This window comes from Centropristis striata, chromosome 7, assembly GCF_030273125.1.
Source record: "Centropristis striata isolate RG_2023a ecotype Rhode Island chromosome 7, C.striata_1.0, whole genome shotgun sequence".
Taxonomy (NCBI): Eukaryota; Metazoa; Chordata; class Actinopteri; order Perciformes; family Serranidae; genus Centropristis; species Centropristis striata.
Window position 1 is genome coordinate 13967848 of NC_081523.1, and position 12390 is coordinate 13980237.

The following is a 12390-nucleotide window of genomic DNA, read 5'->3' on the forward strand; positions in this document are numbered from 1 at the left end:
AAAATGTTTATGTAGGTTTGATAATCCCCGAATGAATACTGTATAATAGAATATTCAATTTATTCTTTGTGATGAATCATTCTTTGTAATGATTTTGTGTGAATTGTACTGTCAGCTTTCCTGACAGATGTCTTCTGAACCTATCACCCAATGAAAAATACAAATGGATAACCCTACAGGTGCTTACTGTAGGAGGGATGGCAAGGGAGAAAGAAAGAGATCAAAGCATTCCTTTCGCAGAACAAGAACAGTTTGGCTAGCCAAATATTTCTTTCTCAACACCAAAATAAAACAGTTTTATTGTTATGTCAAAAACAGTACATTTACAAAGACTAATATTGCTTTGTTGTGTTTAAGCCTTGGTTTCGCAGGCAGAATTCAGTGCATTTTGTTGTCTTTTGTATTCTCTAAGTGGTTTGGTGATCGCAATCTTGCTACATTTGCATTTAAAAATCTAGTTAAAGAGGAAAAGAACATCTCTCAGGAGCAAGGAACGTTTTCCTGCTCTCTCAAAGGAATTGCATAGTAGCCTTTGTGCGCTGAAATGATATTGTTGTTGATGAAAAGAGCATAATTTGCGTGGTTTAATCCTTAGGTGAACATCAGCTATATTACGAAGGAACATCTAATGTATGTATTCAAAATGTAAGGATAGTCATAAATCATCATAAATTATTGACTGCACAGAGATCACACAAATTGATCACATGACTGAAGAAGCATGTTGAACAGTGAAGTAAGAATATGATTTTATTTTCATGTTTAATTCTAAAACATCTCCATCTCATAAATAGCAAAATATGGACACACTTTGAAAAATATTCTGAGCAATCGTATTACACATAAAATAAATGTTTTCTCAGTTTGCACAAAATACTGACTGATATTACATAGTAGGGCAGATTTTTGGGACACACTGTAATCAAAACATACATCATCTTGCTTCCCAACCGTAACATTTGATGTTTGCTTTCAGGAACCAGGAGAAAGTATGCTGACACCAACGTCTTTACACTCACTGTCTCAAAAAAAAAACTTCAACTACCGACAATGATCACACAATCCCATCTTGTCCCAGGCAAACAAATCCAGGCTCTCCATTTCCCAGAACTGATTTCTGGAGATGTGCTCCAAAAAGATGAAATGTGTCTGATGCAACACAGAGAGTTTGTCTGAGACGTGTGCATAAAGAGGGAGGCAACGTCTCCCTCACTCTTTTTGTTGTTCCACAGTTTCTGGTCCGCTCTCTCACTCATGTTTTCATGCACACACATATGCAAACTTGCTGCACACAGTGCATGCACAAACCCAATTACACCCAGAAATGTGCACACATACACACACTCTACTACCTTGAGAGCTGCAAGTGAGTATTACAAGCAAACATTTACAACATGATAAAAATTCCAACTGCGTGGGCTGTTATTGGGCAGCACTTTTATCGGATTGTTGTGTTTCCCCCTGGGTCTGCTCTGCCAGCGTCTCATCAGCGTCAGGACGGTCCTGCGGTCCTGGGCTGCAGCAGCAAACAAAATAGGTTTTTTGAAGTTCTTCTACGATAAACTTCTCTCCGTCTCCAAGCTCTGCATCCTCCTCCATCTCCCACCTAGAAAGCATAGAGAGACGGAATGTGAGCTGTTTTAATGCCAATCAACATTTGTCACTCAGGGTTAAACGAAAACACACATGCAGCACAACCAAATGCGTCCTCTACAAGTTATGTCGGTGTATGAAGATTGTGTACCGTTATCTCACCTCTATTTGTGTTTCAAACAGTAAAAAGAAATGACCCTCTGCATGAAACTTGGCTTGGGTTCCACACAGAGTGTGGAGTAACCCGTTGTCCAAAATAAATTCTCTCACACACACCGCAAACTGAAGCTCTCCAAGGTTCCACAAGCCACACTTTCTCTTTTTAACTTCTCACATGGGAGTCTTCTTCTCTTTCTTATTTCATACTGTGAGGGTCAGTACCAAAGCAGCATCTGCTGCTGTGATACACTATTAGACTTTTGCACTCATGCAAACACACACTTACAGACTTGTGAGCATCCACACACAGAGAATAAAGACCCAAGGGATGCTCTAGAAGAGACAATCTGTCTTTTAAACATCATATCAAGTATCTTATGAAAAGACTCAGGCTGAAGGTAAGTTTCTTTTATAGAAACAAATGCTGTTTTTCTTTTGGTGTAAGGGAGAAATTAATTCAGGTGACGCATTTATCAGCACTTGTTTATGGGGATATTTTATATATGCAGGCAGACAAATTCATCTAACCCTCTATGATTGTTTCAGGTTTGGGATTCAGCACACATCATTGCAGCTTGTATGAGAGAGTCTTCCTTATACAAGCAGAGAATGGAACACTGGTACATTTTTCTTTATAAAGCCATTTTACATGAACTGCCTCCTTCCTTATATTCTCTGCTGACTCCTAAAACCAGATCAGTATACTATCAGTGGTATGTCATTCCTGCACATTCAACTACAAGTATTGTACTCATCTAAGTGTGAGCTACACATTAAACTAGATTATTTTACAAACATAGCACATTATGAAATCAGGATCAAGGACTATATGGCCACTGAATGTCCTGACAATAGTTTTTTTTTAAAACTATACTACGACTTTAGTTTGGGTTTTTTACTTTCTGCTGTGTTGTTTTTAGTCAGTTGTTTGTATTTGTTATATTGCTATCTTGGCTAGGACTCCCTAGAAATAGAAATTTTGAATCTTTTTGAAAGAGAATATAAAATAGAGGCTTTTGGCTCTCTGTAGGTCTCTGTCTTCTCCCCTTCCTGTCAATCAGCTGCCTACTGTGGCTAAGTCAACTGTTTAACTACATATCACCCCTGCTTGGGTAACTAACTTTTAGCATGGCAGAAATCCTCCTCATATCTCGTAGCGTCCCCTGTCTTATTTAACTGCCTCTACAGTATGTCTCTCCATCCCATTTTCTAATTCTTCGAGCTCCATAGTGAATGGAGGGCTTCAATATGAAGACATCAAGGGTAGTCACGTTGTAATTCACTCCGGGTAATTCAATGGAATCTCTGGACGAGTGACTGTGGTCAATCAAATCCATATGGAGAGCTGGCTGAAGGCTGTCTTTGAGCTGCCGCATCACACTGCCTCCAAAAGAGAATTATATCTGTCCGACTACAAATGATTGCATTTTCATTGCAATCTCTGCGTCTCCTTTTATCACGCCCTTCCTCCCCTCCGATTCCTCACTGTATCTTCAAACATGTACCACGTACTTGCGCTCTCTGCATGTGTGTATGTGTGTGAGGCGCACATGTGTATAAGGAGGAAGAAAACGCCAAGAATATTACACGTGTTTCATGCATACTAAGCAGCGGGCCTCTCAATGCAGAGCACTTTGATGAAGTTTCAGCCTCTGTCATATTGTGTATCTGGACAAATCAGGCATTTTCTTCCTCTGCTTCCCAACCACTGTCAGTGTAGTAATTACCGTCTGTAAGGGGAGGATCTGTTTATGTAAATATGCAGATTTGACAAAGAGGTTCCCTCTCGTGTGACTGCATTCTCCCTCCACACACAACTTTGGTCACTAGTTTCTCTGTTTTTCGGGGTATTTTTTCAGTCTGGATCAGAGTGAGTGGACTGTCTCAAAATAAAAAAGAACAAAGGGAGAGGTAGTTAAGTCTGCCTTTGATAACTGCTGTAGACTTTGTTAGATGAATGCAGATGACTACTAGGGGCAGACAAATTGCCCCTATATTATTTTTTCAGAGACATGAAATTAAAATCAGTTCTACTAAATAACCATTATGGGATACAAACACTCGCATAAACAAAACAATACAAATGTCACACAGTGTGCAAAACAAGAGCAGGAAGGGGAGCGAGAGAGAGCAAGCAGCTATAGGAACGGCAGCCAATAAAGGAGGGAGCGGGAGAGGAAGGAAGACAGGAAGGTACGCTAAAGGTTTTTCAATGTTTAATTTTCAAATAGGATTAAGCAGAATGACATTTAGCTGAAGGTTACAGGCTCAGCATTGTCTTAGCTGATATTGATATGCAGGAGGCGCCCTGCTTGTCACCGGGACAAACACCGTTGATGAATGAGAAGCCTTTCCCCAGGAAGGTGTTAAGTGCAAATTTGAAATGAGAAAGAGGTAGAGAGGGAGGGAAAAAAAGAAGGAGCACACACAGACAGAGATTGAATTACCACGATAGTTGCCATGTATACTGTCACTAGATAATGTTGCCAAAAGTGTAAATTGTTCCGTAAAGTATAGGTTGCATATTGGTTGATCTCGTGCTGAAAATGAGCTGAAAAATACACAAGGTGCTTTGGCGTGTGTATCTAATTTCAACAACTATAACACAACAATGCCTCTTAGAAATGCATAAGTAGGCTAAAGTTGACAATAACTTCACTGTATCCTCATTTCGGCAAGTTTTCCCCCGGAATTTACATCTTAATAAGGGGAGTCTTACCCTTTAATTCTTATGGGCTCTGCTCATTTCTCATGCATTAATACTGGAGCTGCTGACTTGGCTCTTCCTCTGAATACAGAATAGGACACACATATTAAGACTCATATATTTACAGGATTGATGCCACGGGAGATTGTCTCAGAGTGAGATGAAAAGGCTGGCTCAGATGTATTTCAACGTGAACATCAATGTAAGCTGTCCTAATCATGGGACGATGCAGGCACGAGACAGAGAGCATCTATCCTGATTTCCAGCTGATAATGAGTAGTGATGTTTGACAAATTAAGAGCATAAGCCCTGCTCAGAGATCATCCGGCAATCAACTTACTTACTAAATCTTACTCAAAACACACCACGGATGAAACTTTGATGTTCAGCAGCTCCAAGAGACAGAGAACAACAAAAGCGAGACGTAAACTGATGAAGAAAAAAATATCGACATGAAATGGAGGGAAAGAAAAAAAAAAAAGGACGGACTAAAACAGGCAGAGATTCAAGTATAGACTATGTGAAAGAAAGTGAGTGAGCAGGAAGACAAAGTGCCTGAAAGATCATGAGAGACAGTGGCCAGTGGTTTCCTCTGCAGCTGTCAGTGGGCTGAGTGGTTTCTCTCAGAGTGTTGTGGTGTTTGTGCTGCGCTGGGTGCCCTGCCTGCTCTGCCACTGGGACCGCTGTTTGTTTAAAAGGCTCGCCTGTCAAACAGAGAGCGCCACCGGCAGCCAGACACTCGGCTAAATGACTCTGACAGCAGCCCTAATCAGAGGCTTCGCACATTGCCGCAGGGCCTGGAGGATCCATCATAACCCAAGCCTAAATATTTAAAGTGCTAAACTTTCCAAAGGTCAGGCCTTTCCATGCATGCCAGGGCGACATGTGTCAGAGTAGTAGGAAGAGAGGGACTGAACAAGAGAGAGAGATGGAGACAGAGAGAGAGACTATGGTTAAATGTCCTCTATCATTTTTTTACCCTTGTGAGTACCACTTTCAGTTTTAGACCTTTGGAGTCTGGTTACTTTTAGCGAATGGACATGATTTTTGACTGGTCGTCACATCTTCAACCATCTCATGTGGGGTTAGAACCTGGGGTTAGAGTGAAAGATGAATTAGACAAGGTTTTTTTTTTTTTTGTAAAAATAAACCCTTCTCAGCAATACACATCACAAAACAGGTTTTCAACTGACAAGAGAGTCCCTCACTAACCAAGACACTCAGATTCACCCTACGTCTCTGGAAAAAAAGAAAAGAAAAGATGAGCACTGATGTATCAAAACTTGTGAGTTATAAAAAACTAACTTCTAGACAGCACTGAGTCTTCAGTGTTCCCAGAGAAAGCGGCAGTGGATGAACCTTTTCATCCTGACCACAATAAGTTTTAAGAATCCAAGTAGCTACTTTTTGCTGATGTCAGAGTTTGAGGTTAGGTGTTGAAAGGTTAAGAGTAAAGGTGAGGTCAGTGGATGTGTGTAGCTGGTGGAAGGATATATCTACTGGAGAGAGATGTGAACACTTTGTGTGTCTTCTTCAGACCCATGCTAAATCCATACGATCTCATTTCACGGTATTACACTTGGCCTTTGGTGTTACAGAGAAGCAGAGTGCAAGGGAATAAATCATTCCAGGAGGGAGCACAGACTTCTAAGAGATGACGAAAAGCATTTGGGGTTTAGTTGAACAAAAAGCAAAGTCACAATGTGTGCATTGAGGATACTGACATTGATCATTGAATCGATGTATTGATCCAAATCGATGTATCATTACACCCCTGATACATGCTTTAATGTTAAAAAACTTTCTCTTAATGTTGGAAAACACCTGTATTCACCCTCTATCTGAAACCGTTTTAGCACCTGTCTCTTTAAGCGAAAAAGGCCAGTCTGCTCCGATTGGCTTGCATGAAAGATGTTAAGTGAAGGGAAACAGACAGCAGTTGTATGACAAACTAAAAGGAAAATGAGAAATGGGGGGGAAAGCAAACAAAAAAGATAAAATATTAGTTGGGAATGGATATTGTACATTAGAATCTAGTTCAGTTGGGGTAACTGACAAGTTCACAATACAGGGCAAAGGGGTCATCTCTTCGACTGAATTTCCATTGAGGAGAAAACATCCAATTCAATTTAGATATGTGCCTGTGCTAGGCCATGAGCCAGAGGGAGATTGTAACTGACAGCCATTGGACAGCCGGCTGGATTTGAATATTGACGAGACAGAGACTTGACAGAGGGGATTATGCTCTACCTTCTGACTTACTAGCCGCTACACTGATCCATTCTATTGTCAGATCAATTCAGTGTCAGGTCTACAGTATGTCCGTGTGGTGCGGTGATGCCAGTCAGTATTAGACCCTACCTGAGATCCATCTCAATCCAAACTGATGTCCGCTCAAAAGCTACAAGACACACACTAAATCAGCGAAGACAAAAAATATGCAATATCAAAGCAAATCTATTTCAAAGTAAACATGAACTCTACAGATGCTGTGCTCAAGATAGACAAATGCAAATATCCACACAGTGTTACAAAAGTAACTTTGCAACTGCTAACCTTTACCTTTAACCTTTCTTACTTAACTTGCTCAAAACTAGCCCTTTAAAGAGACTGAGTCTGTGGAGTACTTTCTAATCTTGTGAGTCTTATATATACACATATTTGAATAAATCTCCAGTATTTTACTCTTTAACTATCTCCAAATGTTTAAATGTGTGTGTGTGTGTGTGTGTGTGTGTGTGTGTGTGTGTGTGTGTGTGCATGTTGATGCCTAAATGTTTGTGTGTGTATGTGTGTGTGTTTGTGAATGTGTTGGTAAAATCCACAGTCTCATCCATGTCCAACCAGCCTCGTCTCCCACCCAGCACGCACCCTCCCATCTCGAGAGCAGGCGAGTCATAGAACGCCTGATCAAAGGGCCTCGGACAGATCTGTGAAGGCCCTTTGAAAGGACATCCACAGTTACACAAGTTGACACGCTTGTACGTGCTCTGGCGCAGACACACACATACACCCAGGCTCAGGGGCATGCACACACACACACACACACACACACACACACACACACACACGCACACGCACAGAGGGACACACAAACACAAAACTTCAAACGCCATGTGGTTTTAAACTCCAAATCCGAGCAATGATAAGTCCAGCACATCAGACTGCACAAAGGGCCTTTTCCTCAAATACACACAGATGCATACACACACACATACTAATACTGAGAAGTCCAAACACAGAGGGAGGCTAACGGAGAGAGAAACTACTGGAGATATAATGTTATATCTCTCTAGTGAAAAGTTACAATTCAAAAGGTAGGTGTACTTTAGATATATCATAGTATCTTGTTAACTTGACTAATGTTTGAGAAATGTACTCATTGTACAATGAACAGGACGCTTGTGGAAGCAGGAGTTTTTTTCTTAATCTCTGTTATTCAAACTGAATATGTATTTGGATTTTTCAGCTACAATTTCATTATTCACAACTGCATTTGGTATTTACAGCAGGTAAAACCTTATGCTGTGTCTTAATTTGTGTTGTTCTGTACTTACACTTGCTATTTTTCGTGTATTTACACTGACAAGTATAGCAAAATGGAGTGCACCATGAGTATCTGCCAAAAGTACATAAAATAGCATTTTTTAACCAGCTTTAATATAATTGCATAAGGCTGGCAGATATTTTGGCAGGTGACAATCCAGTAATGCTTCATCTAGTTTCAATTTGCCATTAAAAAAAAGAAGAAGCGGCCAAAAGCTGTCAAATGCTGTGATCGTCATTTTCAACATGTATACAATGTTTGATTTTAAACAACACTGTCCTAACCTAATATCTTTAGCTGATATTAGTGAGTAAAGCAAAGGTAGCCAAGCAAAATATCTATGGCCATGCAATTTCATTTGAGAGCCTGAACACCCAAATTAAAAATTGACTCGGTTCAGTGACCGATATGACTATGCATTCACATCATGTGACCACATATTTCAAATCCTCTGCATGGCTGTTTCCAGCTCCTCACTATTCTCCCCAGTCATCCAGGGGGAAAGTTTGTGTAAATTTGCAATGGCTTAATTATTGAATAATTTAGACCATGCTCCAAATTAATGTAGACATTTCCATATTAATGTGTTTGCCCACCGATTCCACATTTATTTGTACTGCGGACAGGAGGGTAGCAATTATCACAGCATATCATAGCAGTTGTGCCGGTATTTCAGACATCATTAGGCTGCTTGTCCACCGCAGTGTGACTGTGAGTACTAGTCTATTGGACACAGTTTGGTACATTCCTCAAATAGGCTCGCTGTGACTCTGTGGGTAAGATCTATCAAATATTGCTCCGGGGAGAAAAGGTGAGGGGCCTTGTTTGTGTTTGACAAGGTGAGGTCCAATTTAGAATCCTTGCTGTTTGTGAATGTATTATTACATGCAGACAACAGCAAATAACCAAACACCTGCCAAGTCCACACAGCCAACGTCTGCTGGTCAGTGCAGCGCAGTAGCTGACTGCTCCACATAGACACTGAGTTCTGCACATGTCCCAGGAGGTTGACAGCGCTCTGCTCCTCTTATCTCCCCTCCTCACCCCCCTTACCCCCCACTTCACCTCACCTTTTTTCTTCCTCCTCAGTCTCCCGACTGTTTGGCTCTTGTTAGGAGCTTGGCTGAGCAGGCTGGCACCTTTCACTGAAACAGCACCCAAGAGGAGGTTGTGACACGAAGAAATGTGTGCATGCGTATGTGCTTTTGTGTGTGTGTGTGTGACCTCTCTCACTTGAGCTACTGTAAATCATTACAGCAAGGCCTTTCGTTAAGGAAGCCAACCACCTTGGCACCTTTCAGCTGTGTCCTGTGTTTGCCTGACGACTGTCTGACACCGCCTCTCAAACTCCCAACACATGAGGCACAACAATTATTTCCAAAAAAAGGAACCAAAAAGCAACTCCAAATACATTTGAACCTTTTTATCCCATCTGATCAGCATCTATACGTTTACTTAGTGCATTTCTCACTCTGATCTTGTGACAGCACTAAAATGATACCTTGAAAACAGATGCATGTATATCTGAGCATGACAGCCTACTCTTATCTACCCCATATGTCTCATGACCACCCTCCCTCCTCCCTCCATCACCTTCCTCTGGTGTGTTACTGCAGTAACGAGGGGAGGCTAAGTTAGTTGGGCAGTCAGTAAGTCAGTCATTCAGCCTGGCAGGCAGGTGGGCAGGTACCTGTTAACAGCTCCAGTGTGCCTGCAGGTCTCTGGGATCAAAAATCTCAGCAGAGGCAATCTGTCTTCCCCCATGAGCCAAAGAGAGAGACGTATAGGGAGAGAGAGAAATAGATAAGGAGCAGGAAGAAGATAGAAAAGAGAGAAGAAGGAAGAAAGGGCTCTTACTATCGACAAAGATGATTTGTATGATATCTTACAAAATATGACTGATCAGTCTCAGAAATGGTTGCATGGTCGCTGATTTAAACATGTGACTGTTCGCAGTTTTAGCCATGCAGTTAACGGTGTGAAACTGAATTACTTGGTTAGGTTTAGGCACCAAAACTACTTGGTTAAGTTAAGAAAAAAGATAATATGCTGCGTTAGAAATAGCATAGTTTTTCATTTATACTCTTAGTATGTACTGCAGCTGCCATTACAAATGATGTACTGCTTTATGCAGTATGCATACAATTGGGACATATACTTTGCCATAACATTACACCTTAAACTTTGACTCTCTGGCTGCACAGAGGATTGTGGGTGAGTATAGCCAGAAAAGCATGCTGGCTTACATCCTGCAAAATGTGACAAAATGCAATACATTTTCAATGGTAACTTCACTGTGATTTGTTTCTGAATAATCTGAGAGTTTACCTGCAAACTTTGTCCAGCCTTGGCCCACCAGTTGCCTGAAAAGAATCACCCTCTCTTCCATTTTGTGACTCCCCCTGCAGCCCACCACCACACGAACATTCAACTCACAAGTCCTACCTCCCTTGCCACTGAATGATCTACAGGCCCCCCAACTTCTTCCTTTAGAGAATAATCATCAACGCCTCCCATAACATACCATCTCCCTCAATGTCTTGTGTCTGCATTTGGGTCTACTCCTTTAAACTTTGTCACCAAGTGCATAAAATATTACCCATGAATTAATGAACAAAGCTGATTCAGATAAACAGTCAGTAGCTTTATATTTTGCCCTCTTCACACACACATGCACAAACACTGAGAACAAGCATTCACTCATGCAATCTCCCCACTGAACAGCATACAGAGGGGAGAAAAAGAGATGTTCGTTGTGATTTCACCTCAATATGCTACCAGGAAATAGCCTATTACTTATTCAGTACTTTCTCTTTGTCATTTGTGCATAATATAAACTGTGAAATCTACTAAGGAGCGCTGAGGGTTGAGAAACTGCAACTTGCTCTCAGACAAAGACCTCGCTCTTAGACATTGATCTGGCAAAACTTCAACTCAAACCCGGCTATGTATCACTTCCATAGCCACTATGAATAAATTGCATATTTCAGCATATTTTACTTTTTTATGGATTATGTAGTGGCTTAGTTGGGTAAGTTACTAGTACGCTTGATTTCATGGTGAGAGGTTGTGCTGAATAACAGGTATGTTGGAATAAAAACAAAACCTTGTCACAAAACCAATGTCACAAGCTAATTAGAAAGAAAATAGAAGTGTTTTTGGGACATGAAATAATCAGGAGTGAGACCAAAGGGCAGTTTCATCAGGTGCATCATCAACACTCCACAAAGAATGGATTGCGACAACTAATTGCACAACCTATCATCCCCGTCTCAAAGTTTTATTCACAAAAAATAGCACCAGTGCAAACATGTCTATAAAGTTTTGCAGAAATGTGTAGAGTGCAATTTGCATTTTTTGTGTCTAATTGCAATTATCATGTGGCGAAGTTATGAATGTTGCCTTTGCGCCAAGAAGACAGTTAGCAGAACACTAGCATAGCAAAAAGGGAATATTAAATTTTAACCCTGTGAGATACAGGTCGTGACCGGACAGGTGCAGAAGCATTCCTCAAAATCTGAAGCAAGGAGTTTAAACACAAAGAGAAACCATATTTAGGATTTAATATCCCAGTCTGTCACTGCTTTTGGTGTTTTTAGACTCAATCCTTCAGTTAGCCTTCCAACAACGGTACACAAAAACTGGTCTCTGACTGCTGAACCTATGTGGCAACAGTTGGTGTGTAATCCTCACCAAGGTCCATACTGTAAATAGAGCATTGTTCAGGCTCCTTTCATAATGACATTATTAGCCATGGGCTCCCGTGGTTTTGTTGGGCCTGCAATGAACTGATTAGTTCACGCAGACATTGATCTCACCTTTCTATGTGTGTGTGTATCAGTTTTTGGTTGGGGGTGCTGTTATTGTGTATCAGATCAGGGCCTTGTTCTCTTACCAGTTCAAACAGTTCATTTTCTACCATGCTAATGGCAGTTTTAGGGGGTTAAGGAGATAAATAAATCCTTGCTGTCACCTCATTTAAAATCAAATGGCACTTAATTATAGCTGTATGTGTTTTCAAACACTTTGCATAATTTATTGTTCTGCTCCATCCTAATCTCCAGATCCTTATCGCTTGTGCTCTATTTTACCCCCTCTATCCTTATAATAAAATTATAATGCTTCCTCTCTCAGTTTTTCTTTCTCTTTCTTGCTGCCAACAGCAGTGTGAAAGAGATAAGGAAGGCGATGAAAAGACGTTTTTGAGTTGTGCCTCACCTTGTAGGATTTGATGCTGTAAAGGTCTATTGTCAACTCAGGAGAGCATACATACACACACTCACACACATACACACAGCCCTCTGGCAGTGTTGCATTTCTTACAGCAAAAATACAAACATTGTCAAATACTATGAAAAGAGCGTGGTAACATCATCATTCATGA

At 40.8% G+C, this 12390-nt stretch overlaps 1 protein-coding gene across 1 annotated transcript in view; it reads right to left on the minus strand.

Moving 5' to 3' along the window:
- Nucleotides 1–560: 560 nt before the first annotated feature.
- Nucleotides 561–12390, minus strand: part of kiaa0825 (KIAA0825 ortholog) — a 120987-nt gene continuing 109157 nt past the window's right edge. The window contains exon 23 of the mRNA XM_059336916.1: nucleotides 561–1606. Coding sequence (XP_059192899.1) covers nucleotides 1423–1606 — 184 coding nt within the window. The 3' untranslated portion in view covers nucleotides 561–1422. The remainder of the gene's footprint in view (nucleotides 1607–12390) is intronic.